A 13,201-nucleotide genomic window follows, 5' to 3' on the forward strand; every position below is an offset into this window, starting at 1 on the left:
TTTCGTAAGCTACAGCTCACGAAAGCTTATGCTCAAATAAATTGGTTAGTCTCTAAGGTGCCACAAGTACTCCTTTTCTTTTAATGTAATAAGTGTAAGTCAACCTGGGATTCATGCTAACAGTGATTGCCCACACCTCTTTTAATAAGGGGAAATCTACCACCAAATTAAGCATGCAATAGTCTGCCCAGTACTAAAGAAAACATCACTCAGTGTTGCAAACTGCCTTCTTAATGTCTAACCTCCGTTTTCTAAGCAAGCTAATTGCAATGCTAATTGAACCCATGAAGCTGCAGGTGAGGGTTTTGGTGGTGGAGGAGCAATTGTATAAAATGACCTTCTGGATAGACCTAATATTCATAGATTTTTAGATCAGAAGGGACCATTATGATCATCTAGTCTGACCACCTGCAAAACATAAGCCATAGAATTTCACCCAGAGATTCTTGTTTTATCTACAAGGATTTGGGTCATTTCCATTCAGCCCTGCAGCTTCTTAGAAATCGGATGCCTTATAGCTCTTCATCCAGAAGACATACATAGTGTATGAGGCACAATCCCATCCTTGCCACGTGCACTGTACATCCAAAAGCACTCAATAGGTTAAATAACTGAATAATTCTCTTTGAAATGCAACAGATGTGTATCACACTATTGCTAAATTAATTCATCACAATTAAAGCTTACTTTCTGGCAACTGTGGTTACTTTGATACGTCTCTGTCCACTTGAATGCTGGTACTGAGTCACAAACTGGATTGCACCACGTCCACCTTGAGGAATTGGAGCATTGTGCTGTGTTAAAAAAAAAATTAACAAAATCTCACTAAGATTCAGTAGTATAATCATCATATTAGGATTCTTATCACTGCCAAAATCCATTCTGAAATTAGAAATTATACGAAAGAAGCTACTTTAATAAATCTAATATGCTCAGCAAATGTCTAGTGGATAAAAAATATAAGCCAGTAAACTCACTGTCAATCTTGAGCTATAGATTTAAGTCCTAAATTTGTCTAACTTTAAAATTACAGTAATCTAATGGAGAAAGTCCTACATTACAAAAAATCATCATGCCAGCAGCAAGGTTTTAAAGAGAGACTGTTGATTTGAAAAATCTAATTTCTGTATAATTGTTTTTTAACCTACCAATAACACCCAAGATTACTACAATGGAAAGACGTTAGAGAAAAAGCAATAGGCTTTTTTTCCTTTTTGTTCATTTTGTATACTTGATAGCTTTTGGTGTATAGTGATATGATTAGTTCACTTCACATAAGTTAGGTGGGAGTGGGGGGAAGATCTGGAAAGAGGATGTATTGTCAACTCATGATTTTATTGCAAGTGTCACAGTATTGGGTGGTTTTACTTAAAGTCACAGGTTCCAGGTCTGTGTGATTACACGAAAATCTCAGCTATCATTAAAAAAAAAAAAGTTTCTAAACCTCATGTGTACTGTGAAATGCTTAAAAAGTGTGACCCAATTGCTCCATAAAAGCTCAAAAACCAAACTCAAAGAACCCAAAACACTTTTTAATTCATGATTTTTAGCTAATCTTATGATTTTGGGGGATATGGCTCATAATTTTGTTTTTTAACATTTGGAGTTGGCAATACTGAAGACTTCCTCCAAAGTTTCCTGAGAGGAAACTATTGTAAAATATATAAATTCAGTATTATTTTGAAACTAGTTGAACTACCCAAACATTTGCATTCCTGAAAGATATAAGGAAGTATCTTTAGTGTTGCTTGTAAATGTTACCATTGTAAAGGACAATATGGTGAATCAATGTCTGATATGAGTAATTTCTTAATGGTACTGTATTCTCTATGCTAAGGGTTTAATGCTTTAAAAGAGTTAAAGCAATTCTATTTTTAAGGATTAAAAACAACTGATAATAAAATAACAAACAACGTACAAATATCTGTCATTGTCCCTTAAACCAGAAGTAGTGAAAATGCTGAACAGTAATTCACAGCACAGTGTCATAGGAACTGAAATACTGATGCAAACTGAAATTTCAAAGCCCAGGTCAGTCGTCACGTACGGTATATAACTGAGTGATATACAGATTTCTGTAAGCTCGAAAGCTTGTCTCTCTCACCAACAGAAGTTGATCCAATAAAAGATATTACCTCTCCCACTTTGTCTCTCTAATATCCTGGGACCAGCACAGCAACAACAACACTGCATATAACTGGTTAAGTGTGACTCTTATACTTTTGAAACAAGTATCCATCACTTTAGTTTTCAAAATATGCCTGACAATAAGTGGATGCTGAGAAGTGTTAGTTTATTAAATCGCCATTTTACCCACTTTTCTGTGTAAGGCTGACTTTTAAAACTATGTTAGCGATTGTTAAATCGCAAAACAATAGATACGATTTACAAAAAATTATATACACACACATACATAATGATTACTGGCTAATGCTGATTTTATGTTCACTTTTCCCCATTTCACAGTATCTTCTGGTATCCTGAACCATTGTTCAGGGTTGTTTCTGACTTTTCTGATTTTTGTGACAATCATATTTCAGTAGAAAAGGAATGCAATATGACCGGTGCTGCAAACATCTGGGTTAAATCTATGTTTCAACTCAACTGTACAAAAGAACATAGCATATCAGATATTAATTATACAGATTAAACAACAGAACATTAAAATTAAATTCAGTTGTGGCTGAAATGGGGGAAATACACTGAAAACATCATATTCTGCAACTGAAGGGGAAAAAATAGCAAACATTTTGCCTTTTTCTACAAACTAGGATTTCTCAAATATACTGCAGTACAAACCTAACAGAAATAGAAGTAACCATAAATAGAAGACTACCTTGTTAAATTTAAGTGAAGCATAATTAATGCAATCTTATCTGGAAATTTTTGAGCTACGATACACCTCTAACATACTATAAATTTCTTGGGGGTGGCTGTCTAGTGAAAATTCACAAAGAGGAAGGCAAATTATATCTAATTCATCTTAATGAAGGCAGATATCATCCTAATTTTAAAAACAGAGGCTTAACATTATATTTACGTGACACCTTTCATGTTGAAGGATCCCCGGAGTGCTTTACCAACTATACATGAATCATTTCACCTACTACTGAAATGCAGCAAAAAATGAGGTGTAATGATGAAGCTGTTCAATAGGAAAAGCAGTATTACACAACAGTTTCAGACAAGAAGTGAAAAATAATGTATCCAATTGCAAATGCAGGGAGAATAAGTGGGTAGAATGTAGTTATTCTAATAATTATGTAGGACATTGGCACTTTTTGCAAGAGTGTAAAAAAAATTTAGCTCTACAGGAATTTTAATAAGTAAATCTAAAGTAAATGTAAATCATCAATCACTGACCAGGTCTCTCTTCAATTTTTATTTTACAGAAGCTGACTGTCATATCTATTTTTCCCATGCTTATAACCATTTACTGAATCTAAAAGATTTTCATACCTTCTCACTTGAATTAATCGTAGTTTTAAAAACAAGGATTCTACAAGTCTTGCTCAGAACTTATTTTGCATCTCTGTTCTCTCCCACTATATCTGGGTGCAAGATACAGATTGTCATGTTTGAAATCTTTGCCACAATGGCTTGAGGAAACAACCTCCTCCCCCTCTTTGGAGGTGAACAGAATAAAACTTATGTTTTCTTCAAGTTTCAAGCATTTCTAATTAATCCATAACACTTCCAATAATTAGCAATTTAAATATGCTTCAGGAATAACAAATGTAGATTTTCAAAACCCATATCTAGACAAAGAATAACCAACAGTTTGATAGTAGACTAGAATTTCATACAAAGGACCACATTTTCAAAGTTACATGGGGGCAGCCATTTGTGTACATCTAATTTACACATGTAAATCAGATGTTTGCTCATGCTGATAGCAAGTAATTGGCCAAGTATGTTCATAAATCCCTGATTTATATGCATACATCAAGTATTTGTTTATGTTAGGCACGTACAAATGGATGTGCACAATTGCAGGTGCCTAAGATTTAAGGTCTGATCTATAACATTCAATTTGACAACCAAAACAATCCATATTTCAAAACAGAAATACAGTACAGAAAAATACATTCCGTTACTACTAAAGTACTACATTATTTTCCAAACTCTCAACATCTATTTGGTAACGCAGAGCTATTACAATTGCTGTTTGTTACATATGGGTATTTTGAGTCAATATTACTGAGGATTTTAAAGAGAACATTGTAGTTTTGCCTATTAAAAGAAATAAGGAATTATTTTTTCCTCTCTCTTCTCAGGCGGTACAGAATAGATGTATCTGCAAATTGAAATAAGTCTTTATTCATCTGGAACAGAACCCTTTGCCTTCACCTATAGAGAGAGACTTAAACCTAAAATATCAACATTCAAAGTACCACTCTGGCTTCTGTTCTCACATGAAGAAACATGTTAATATTCAGTTTACTGGAAAATCAAAACCTGGAACTGCTGAATTCAATCCAACAATGCATATTAAAGAGTGTTTACAACAGTCTGAAAACTTGCTAAAATATTTATAAAGATCAGAGATTTGGTTGGTTGGTTTTGGTGTTTTGTTTTTTTGTTTTTTACTAATTTGAAGAAAAATGCACAACAATGTAAAGCCGCATATTTATATATCTGGTTAAAAGCAATGTACAATGTAACTCTCCAATTTTTTCTCCAACTACGCTACACCAATTCCTCTCTTATCATTAGATTATCTGCTTATTGAAGCTTAAATGGCAGAATTTACAATTATCTAGGTTTTTTTATATACTAAAAAGTAAACATTTTACAGCTAATAAACACTCATTTGTTATTCTATCTTCTGATATCTGTCATTCAATAAATGGATCACTGCTAGTGTACGTTATGTAACATTTATAAACAGTCAACTCATCACATTGGGTGGATACAAATCAATTTAAAAACTTGACTGAGTATGGTAATAGACTGTGGGAATGGTTGAGGGAGTAGTAAAAATAAAATACAGTATTCAAGATTTACATAAAAATCAAACTACTGTGTTTTGAGTTTATTACAAGTGGAGTGAAACGTCTCTTACCTGATTGACCACCTCAAAATACAGCGCAAGGGTTGTATTGGGATTAAGGCCACAGATCTTCCATTGACATGTACCTCCTGTTCCTATCTCCTGTCAATAAATCATATAGAATGATTTTTAAAACAGGAATATTTTGTTGTTGTTCACTAATATACATATAGAGTGATAAAAAAATGATGCACTTCTTGCATCTGATCACTACAGGCCACTGTTTCCACTATTTCCTCTCTGTTATGGATCCTCAAGGCTCCCTCTACTGGCTTCTAGAGGCAGAGAGGCTGCCAACATGAGCAGCAGCTGCAGGCCAGTTCCCTCAGAAAGAGCAGAAGAACAGGCACCAATTGAGGGCAGAAGAAAGCAAAAGAACTCCATAGGGAAGGCAATAAGGGGCACTCCCAGGATGGCACAGAGAGAGTATGGAAGGACAGACATCACAGGAAGGGAATGGAGAGGGGAAGAGAAGGTGGTATCCCTCCATCACAAAGGTGGCAGCAGGAAAGTCAGATGGAGGTAACAGGCTACTAAACGTTCTCTAAGAAAGAGGCCAGAGGTATAACTGTATGGGCACAAGGTTGGCTTAGGAGAGAGATAGTGATTGTGCAAGAGCGGTTCTTGGGGCTAGATAGACGCTTCCACTGGTCAAATAAATTCCTACATACTGGATACTTATCAAACTTCCTAAATGTTGAGTTCCCCGTCACTGGTTTAATACTTATTTTTGCTATATTTGTAGTTAGGCTGTGCATGTTTGTGTGTGTTTTTACATTATACCATATTGATAGAATATTACATATTGATGCAACGTCATGATACAACATAAATGGGTCACAGGATGTAGGGCTTCATGGAACTGTGGTCTTATAAGAGAGCAGAGAACACAGTGAAAAAACTACTTCACCGTTGGTGTCCATCCAAAAACAGAGAATTAAAATACATCCAATATATTTTAAAAAACCTAACCACCTAAATTCACCAGATTCTGTATATAGCCCTCTGATGACTGAGGGCCTTGAAGCGTGAGTCAGGGGCATATCTGAAAAACCGTTCATGAACAAATTTTGAAATGCTAATAATGATTTATACAGGGGTTTTGATCCAATAATTAAGTAGTACCAGTACATTCCTCTACAAATCGAGAAAACCTAGGTTTTATTTTCTAGCAATTCAAAATTGCACCCACCTACAACAAAAGTAACTTACATTTTCTGACACACAAGGTCCTTTGGAATTGAGAGAGACACAGGGTCCAATAGCTCCTGAAATCTTGATTTCTCTTGAGGTCTTTACATTTAAAAGAAAAACAGGTCACATATTGAGCTATGCTTACTTATACATTCAATACTGATAAAATAACATTTATTTTTCTTTTAACCTTTCTGGCGGGCGTTCAGTGTTTCATCCACACCTTTAGAAGAGGTTATAAATACATAGGATATTCAGTATATTTATAATTCTTTCAGCAAACAAAGCCAACTGCTGTTGCAAACATGCAAGTCTAAAAAGTGAACTCTGCTACATGTGTAGTTTTCTAAGTCTGAAATTGTATTGTTTATGAATTATAGCATATAAAGAACACCTACTACTACTTAGACCTCTGAGTGCCCCAGAAAGCATATTATAGGTGATGTCTACATCACATAACTAAAAGCATTTTCTACTGAAGATACAATCATTAAAATATTCATGAGATAAGGCTCAGATGAGGGGCTGTGGGATGGGCCATATGATTGTACAAATATCATATTAATTAATATTCTGTATCTCCTAAACATGCTTTGGTAAAATCAACATCTAATAACTTAAATTAGTCTAATACAGTTGTACCGTACAATGGTGTCCTGAAAGAGTTGGGTTTCCCTATTTACCCTTGCCAATTTCTTCAACCAATTTCATAGCTATGTACGTACAAAACAAGAAGACCAGATCATTACTTCCAGTAATAAAATCCTCCTGAGGGGGCTTTGGGAAAGGAAATACCCAAGAGCAGGCCCTCTCAGAGGTCCAGAGAGACCTGAGCCACTTCCAGCTTTTGAGGCCCCTAGCCATAATAAAAATAAAAAATGATGTCACATGAAAACAAAATGAGGCACCAAAAAAGAGTGAGACATAATTTGAATATCTTTTTATTTAACAAATGCTTTTCTAGCCTTTTTCTGTGCAAATGCACTTATTATTGAGGAAATATTTAGCTTTCATGCAATGTCACAGTTGATATTAAGCATAGTAAGCCCATTCAAATGCTCTTGTCCCATAGTTGAACGGTGATTGTTCTTTACTTGCTTCAACACGTTGAAGGGGTGTTCACCTGAAGCCACTGATGCAGGCAAACTGACAAAAATACGCAATGCAATTGTGATATTAGGAAACATCCCAGAGAGTCCAAGTTCGAGTATTTCTTGAAGCAATTCCTTTGGCTTGCAATCCAATTTAAAGTTTGTGGAATATATTCGTTTGAGGAAGATGACCTGGTCACTGAGATCTTTTGAGATTTCTTTGTTGTACTGTTGCTGAAATTGTTCAGCTGCAGAAAGTAGATCTTCATTATTCAGTCTGTTGAACTGCCAAAGAAACTCAAAAAGGGTACAAATTAGTCGCTGTGACTCAAATCGACGCGTAAGACCTGACTGAATAGAGTCAATGATGACAAGGAAGACATTGACCCTATAATGATGCTCGGCATCAGATTCAGTTGGTAAATTGCAATTGGTAGAGAACTCAGATGAAATGCCAATATTCTGTGCTACTAATTTGGACTCAGTCAGGATCGCATCCCATTGTTCACAAATCTGTTGAATGTAATTGATAAGACTTTCAGTGTTATCCCTCTCACCATCAAGTGTAGCATTGCGTGCTTCAATTACCAGATTAGTTTGGTGGATCATTGTAAGTAGCTTCATCCACAAAGATGACATCAGAATGTATTCAAATTTGGACATGTGCTTCTGAATAGACTGAAGTTCAGTTCGAGCCCGAGGAGTGAGATTGAGAGATTCAAGCTCATTTAAGCCTTTCTCACTGAATTAAATGCTGCATAACTAGTTGAACACCATCAATCCGTGCAGACCATCTAGTTTCGGACATCCCATGCAGTGAAACAGGAAGATATTGCTTCAGAATTTCCCACCTTTGTGGACTGCTACTGAAGAGATTGTACATTTGCTGAACAGTTCCAAAGTAAGTAATTGCCTCCTTGCATGATTCAGCATAGTCAACACCTACAAGGTTTAGTGTGTGGTTTCCACAATTGAAGAAAATACAGTCTGAATTATGCTCAAGCAGAACTGCTTGTACACCTTTGCACTTCTCAGCCATATTAGATCCACTGTCATAGGCTTGACCAATGCAGACTTGAAAATCTAACTTAAAACCTGCTAGAATTGCTAGAACTCGAGTAGCAATTTCTTTTCCAGTTTTTCTCGTGGAATTATCAAACAAAATAAACCTATCTACAATCTTAACATCTTAACCATAGTAGTCTGTTCCTTGTGAGAACAATCTGGAGTGGCATCAACAATGATTTAAAAATACTTGGCATTTCGAATCTCATCAAGAATTATTGTTTGTACGAATGACCCACATAGCTTAATAAACTCATTCTGTATGCGTGTGGAGAGATAATGGACTTGCATGTGCATTTGACTCTCTTGCAACTCTTGAACACATTTTACGTGCTCTCATAAAAGTGGATCATATTTGCTGAGGAGCTCAACTATGCCTAGAAAGTTTCCATTTGCATGATCACCAATACGTTGACTGGAACCAAAGAAAGCCAGTCCCTGCTCAGAAAGAAAAAAGATGACATTCAGGATGCACTTAAGAAGTTTTTTCCAGTTATTAGTTTCTGTAGAGAGTTCAGTCAAGAGTAAATTCTCAACTGAACTTTCAGCTGATGCTGCCCTACTGGCTGATTTCCATGTAACAGAGTTTTCTTTGTGTGACATTCAACTCTCATATGATGGTATTCAGTCTTTCAAGTTCCTCCAACCTCTGTTGATGCTCCATCCTGATTGATCAAAGAGAACTGATGCATTTGCATCACTTTTGTTCAAAATGAAGCAGGGTTCACAGTACAGAGATTGTTTTTCCGTACTCCAGCATAACCAGTCTCTTGTGCACATCTCACCATTTGGAAGAGTTTTTGTAAGCAGACGAGTAGGGAAAGCATGATTATCAGCATCTTGTGGAATGTTACTTGGAATTTCAAAACAACTAATTTGAAGGAAAGATTGCATTTGAGCAGCACTGCTCTTGTCAATAATTCCAATGTCAGTCACAGTCAAACCTGTAGTACTGATGGATTGCTCTTGCTGCATAATATTTACATCTTCCTGTTGCTGTTGAGTTTCTTGATCGTACACAGGATCTTCTTCTGCATCTGTTACTGTTGGCACATCTCCTTCTTGAATTTGGGCCTATAGACTACAAAAGCCTACGATGATGGCCAAGCTAGGGCTCAACCAACCAACCAGTCACCTCTTTTAGCTACCATATGAAAATAAGAATAAGGAATTATTTATGTGTGAGAATTCCTCAGTCAACTATACTTAAAACTATAAAGACACTAGAACGTAACAATTCTCTACCTTCAACGCGCACTTGATCCAGCACCAGCCTAGTCGTGGTTTGTTTATATAATCAGCTGATCTGAGAGGACACGTTCATCACAGTCTAATCTTGTGTCATCAGAACCAATATATTTTTATTAATATTTATGAACATTTTTAACTCCTTAATTTGACAAAATCTATATCAGTTAAAAAAAAATTATGTCTTAACAAATCACTTCTCTTATTTGCTTAAATTTGCAGCTTTAAGCTGAGAGTGTCTCTCTCATTTTGGTCCAATAGGGATGCGCATAAAAACAAGTTGCAAAACTTATCAAACGCCAAAAAATTAACACGTGTCTAAATTTGAGGCCCCCTTTGAGCTTGAAGCCCAGGCCAAATGGCCGTCCTGGCCCCCACTCTGATTGGCCCTGCCCATGAGAACCCTACCATTTTCCTGATGGGGGCAGGTTTCCCGCATAGAGAAAGTCCTGGGACCCCACACCTGATCCTCGAGGATTTGTGGGAAGCCAGCGTGCAGCTACAATGATGGCCCTTGCACCTCCACACCAACTCTGGGCCCTGGCAGGACACCTCCAAGGAAGACATGCTACCAGGAACTCTCCCTAGTCACAGTTGCTCCTAGGTTTCTGAGCCATACATACAGGAGGGGACAAACAAGCACTGAAAGGTACCAAACAATCATCTGGCCTTTTGAATTCCCATTACAGCAGAGCAGATTAGTTTTCACATCACTTAAAATTTGCTTCACGCTTCCTCACATTGGCATACCTAGTATATTATTTTGTTTCTTCTGATATATAACAAAATCTCTCAGGACATTTATCAATGTATATATCTGAATTTCGGATACAGACTGTACTTTCCATTGGATCTGAGCCTCTACTGTACAGGTGCAATGGTGGGAAGAAGGTTGGGAAGAAAGAATATAGAAAGCCTCTTATCCCGGTGCTAGCAACAGAAAAGGATCTCTTCTTAATGCTCAAAATGTGCTAGAAGGGTTAACTACCATGCCTGCCCACACACTGTAGCCCCCAAGGCATGTTGTGCTGAATATGCATAGCCTCAGCTGACTAGCATGTATGTTGGATTAAGGATTGTTTTGCCTAAATAAGAGAAACAGGATCCCAAGCACTCTTGCCTCAAGACCCTATTTTTATGGTAAAGTAATAAATCCCTAAAAATAAAGGTTTAAAATGAAAGGTTACTGAACCGCTACTATAAGCAATGCAAATACATCACTAGACTTGATTTGTTAGAACTTCTGAATTTCTAACATGTGCATGAGTTTAAGTCTGACCACATCTGCAGTGGTACCTAAGGGAAGTGGAAGGAGGGAATACAACACCAGACCCTAATAATATTCATATTAAGTTTTGACTCTTACCTTTATTTCTAAAGTGCCACCAAATCCCATTTTAAATTGCCCTTGCATATCTTTGGTAAATACTCTCTGAAAGGTTTGTTTGAATAAGGATGTATTGAAAGAGTCTCCCATCACCATGTAGCCTCTGGATGAAAGACCAAAAAAATACCAAGATAAAACACAGAAACACAACTAGAAAGCATCTGGACGACTTATTGTGCATTAATTTAGCAAACAGGATATACTTCAACTTATCTCTCAAAGAGCTATCAAAGAATATATCTACACTACAATTAGACACCCATGGCTGGCCTCTGCCAGCTGACTTGGGCTCACAGGACTTGGGTTGCAGGGCTGTTTAATCGCACTGTAGACTTCCCTAAGGGTCCCAGAGCCTGGGCTCCAGCCCGAGCTGGGAAGTCCACACTGTAATTAAACAGCCCCACAGCCTGAGCCAGCAGGCACGGGCCTGCTGCGGGTGTCTAACTGCAGTGTAGATATACCCTCAGAGTTTAAAGTAAAAACAGTTCACTATGAAATACTCTGAAACATTTTTTTCAAAATCACCTTAACAGGAGCTACTTTCAATTATCTCATCATAAAGCATAATGGGGAACTTTGTAAACAGGTTTCTAATGGGGAACTTTGTAAATAGGTTTCTTACAAGATCAGCATGTCAAAGTCATCAGGCTCTTAATTCAAAAAAGCTTCAACTGGAGAAAACATTGCACTGGACTTTATCATCACAGCTAGTTTATAACCCTGCCTTGCGGAAATGCATCCGTTGATTAACTTATGCTAATATTCTGATACTTTCCCATATCATTTTGCCTCTCTCAGATAAGTAATTATTTCAAACCTGAATCTGTTCTCATAAAACACATTTTGTGTGTGAGCTCAGCAGTGCTCATTGAAGATGAAATTACTTTGACTGCACTGCAATCTGTAACTACTCGTATTGAGCAGTGAAGTATTTTTAAATCTATCTGATTAGCATTTAAGGAATGAGCATAAGACATGATTAGTGTTTATCCCCAGTAGTGCTCACAGTGTACAAATATAAGGCATCCATGTTTTTAATAATACGGTTGATAAGTTTTGTGTTAAGTTCTGCCCTCCAACTTTCCCTTTATAAATTGACTAGTTTCTGGTAGTCAACACAGTAGAAGTGGGTCTTCAGGAGTTATTTAAATATGGAGAAAACAACAACTATGGGGACCAACTCAGAAAGAACAACCCTATGCCTAGCAGGCAACATAGCAACAGACAGAGAGAGAAGTAGACAAACGGGATGTCAAGGCTGGTATTGTTGGAGGGGCCAGAATGGGCTGGGGCATTGCAGAAAGAGACAGAGGAAGGGGCAGAATTACATAGCACCTTGACTTGAAGTTCAAGAAGCTTGACCTTGATGTGACAGAGGAACAAGAGCTAGTAGTGGGATTCTAAGAGGGGTTGACATGATCACATTACAGGCATGGAAAATAATCTTAGCGACAGAATTTTGTACTAACTGTAGAGGGGTTGGTAACATGAAAGTCCAGGAGGCCACAAAGCAAGACGGGTAGGTAACATGAGAGTCCAGAAGGCCACAAAGCAAGAGGTTACAGTAATCAATATGGGAAATTATGAAAGCCTGAGGGAATTTTAGCTGTCGGGACTGAAAGGGTGGAACTTAGAAAAATTGTACAGCAAGAAGTGGCAGGATTTGGACATGTGAGGGGCAGTGCAGACAGAGGAGTCAAAGATTAACCCCATGCCATGGCCTTGAGTGACATAAAGGATGAGGGTGGTATCAATAGTGAGACAGAATGGGGAAGAGCAGAGAGTTTCACTGGAAAGATCAGTATTTGTTTTGACCATGGTAAGCTTTACTGGTGATGCCATCCAGGAGACGTCAGAGACATGACTGAATGAATGGAGACAAGTCAGGAGTGAAGAATTTGAGAGTCATCAACACAGAGACTGTAGTTGAAACTGCATGAGTGAATCAGAATGTCCAGAGGAAGGGTAAGCAAGAAGATGAAGACTCCAAGGACAGATCGCTGTGATATCCCCATGGGCAGTGGGAAAGAGAAGGAAGACAACAGCCCACTCCTTCTCCATCCTCCCCCCAAAAACCACTCAGAACAGCCAGAGAAAGAGAAGAATCAGGAGAGAGCAGTAATATGAAAGGTGAAGGAAGCAAGACACTCAAGTAGAGTATGG

The 13,201-nt window shown here is 37.4% G+C and overlaps 1 protein-coding gene across 2 annotated transcripts in view; it reads right to left on the minus strand.

Moving 5' to 3' along the window:
- SEC23A (SEC23 homolog A, COPII coat complex component) overlaps positions 1 to 13,201 on the minus strand; it is a 51,141-nt gene that overhangs the window by 13,755 nt on the left and 24,185 nt on the right. For both annotated transcript variants that reach the window (XM_007065241.3, XM_043548810.1), the window contains 4 exons: positions 11,018 to 11,141; positions 6,266 to 6,346; positions 5,066 to 5,155; positions 688 to 794 (listed from right to left, as the gene is read on the minus strand). In XM_007065241.3, coding sequence (XP_007065303.1) covers positions 688 to 794; positions 5,066 to 5,155; positions 6,266 to 6,346; positions 11,018 to 11,141 — 402 coding nt within the window. The remainder of the gene's footprint in view (positions 1 to 687; positions 795 to 5,065; positions 5,156 to 6,265; positions 6,347 to 11,017; positions 11,142 to 13,201) is intronic.

This window comes from Chelonia mydas, chromosome 6, assembly GCF_015237465.2.
Source record: "Chelonia mydas isolate rCheMyd1 chromosome 6, rCheMyd1.pri.v2, whole genome shotgun sequence".
Lineage (NCBI taxonomy): Eukaryota > Metazoa > Chordata > Testudines > Cheloniidae > Chelonia > Chelonia mydas.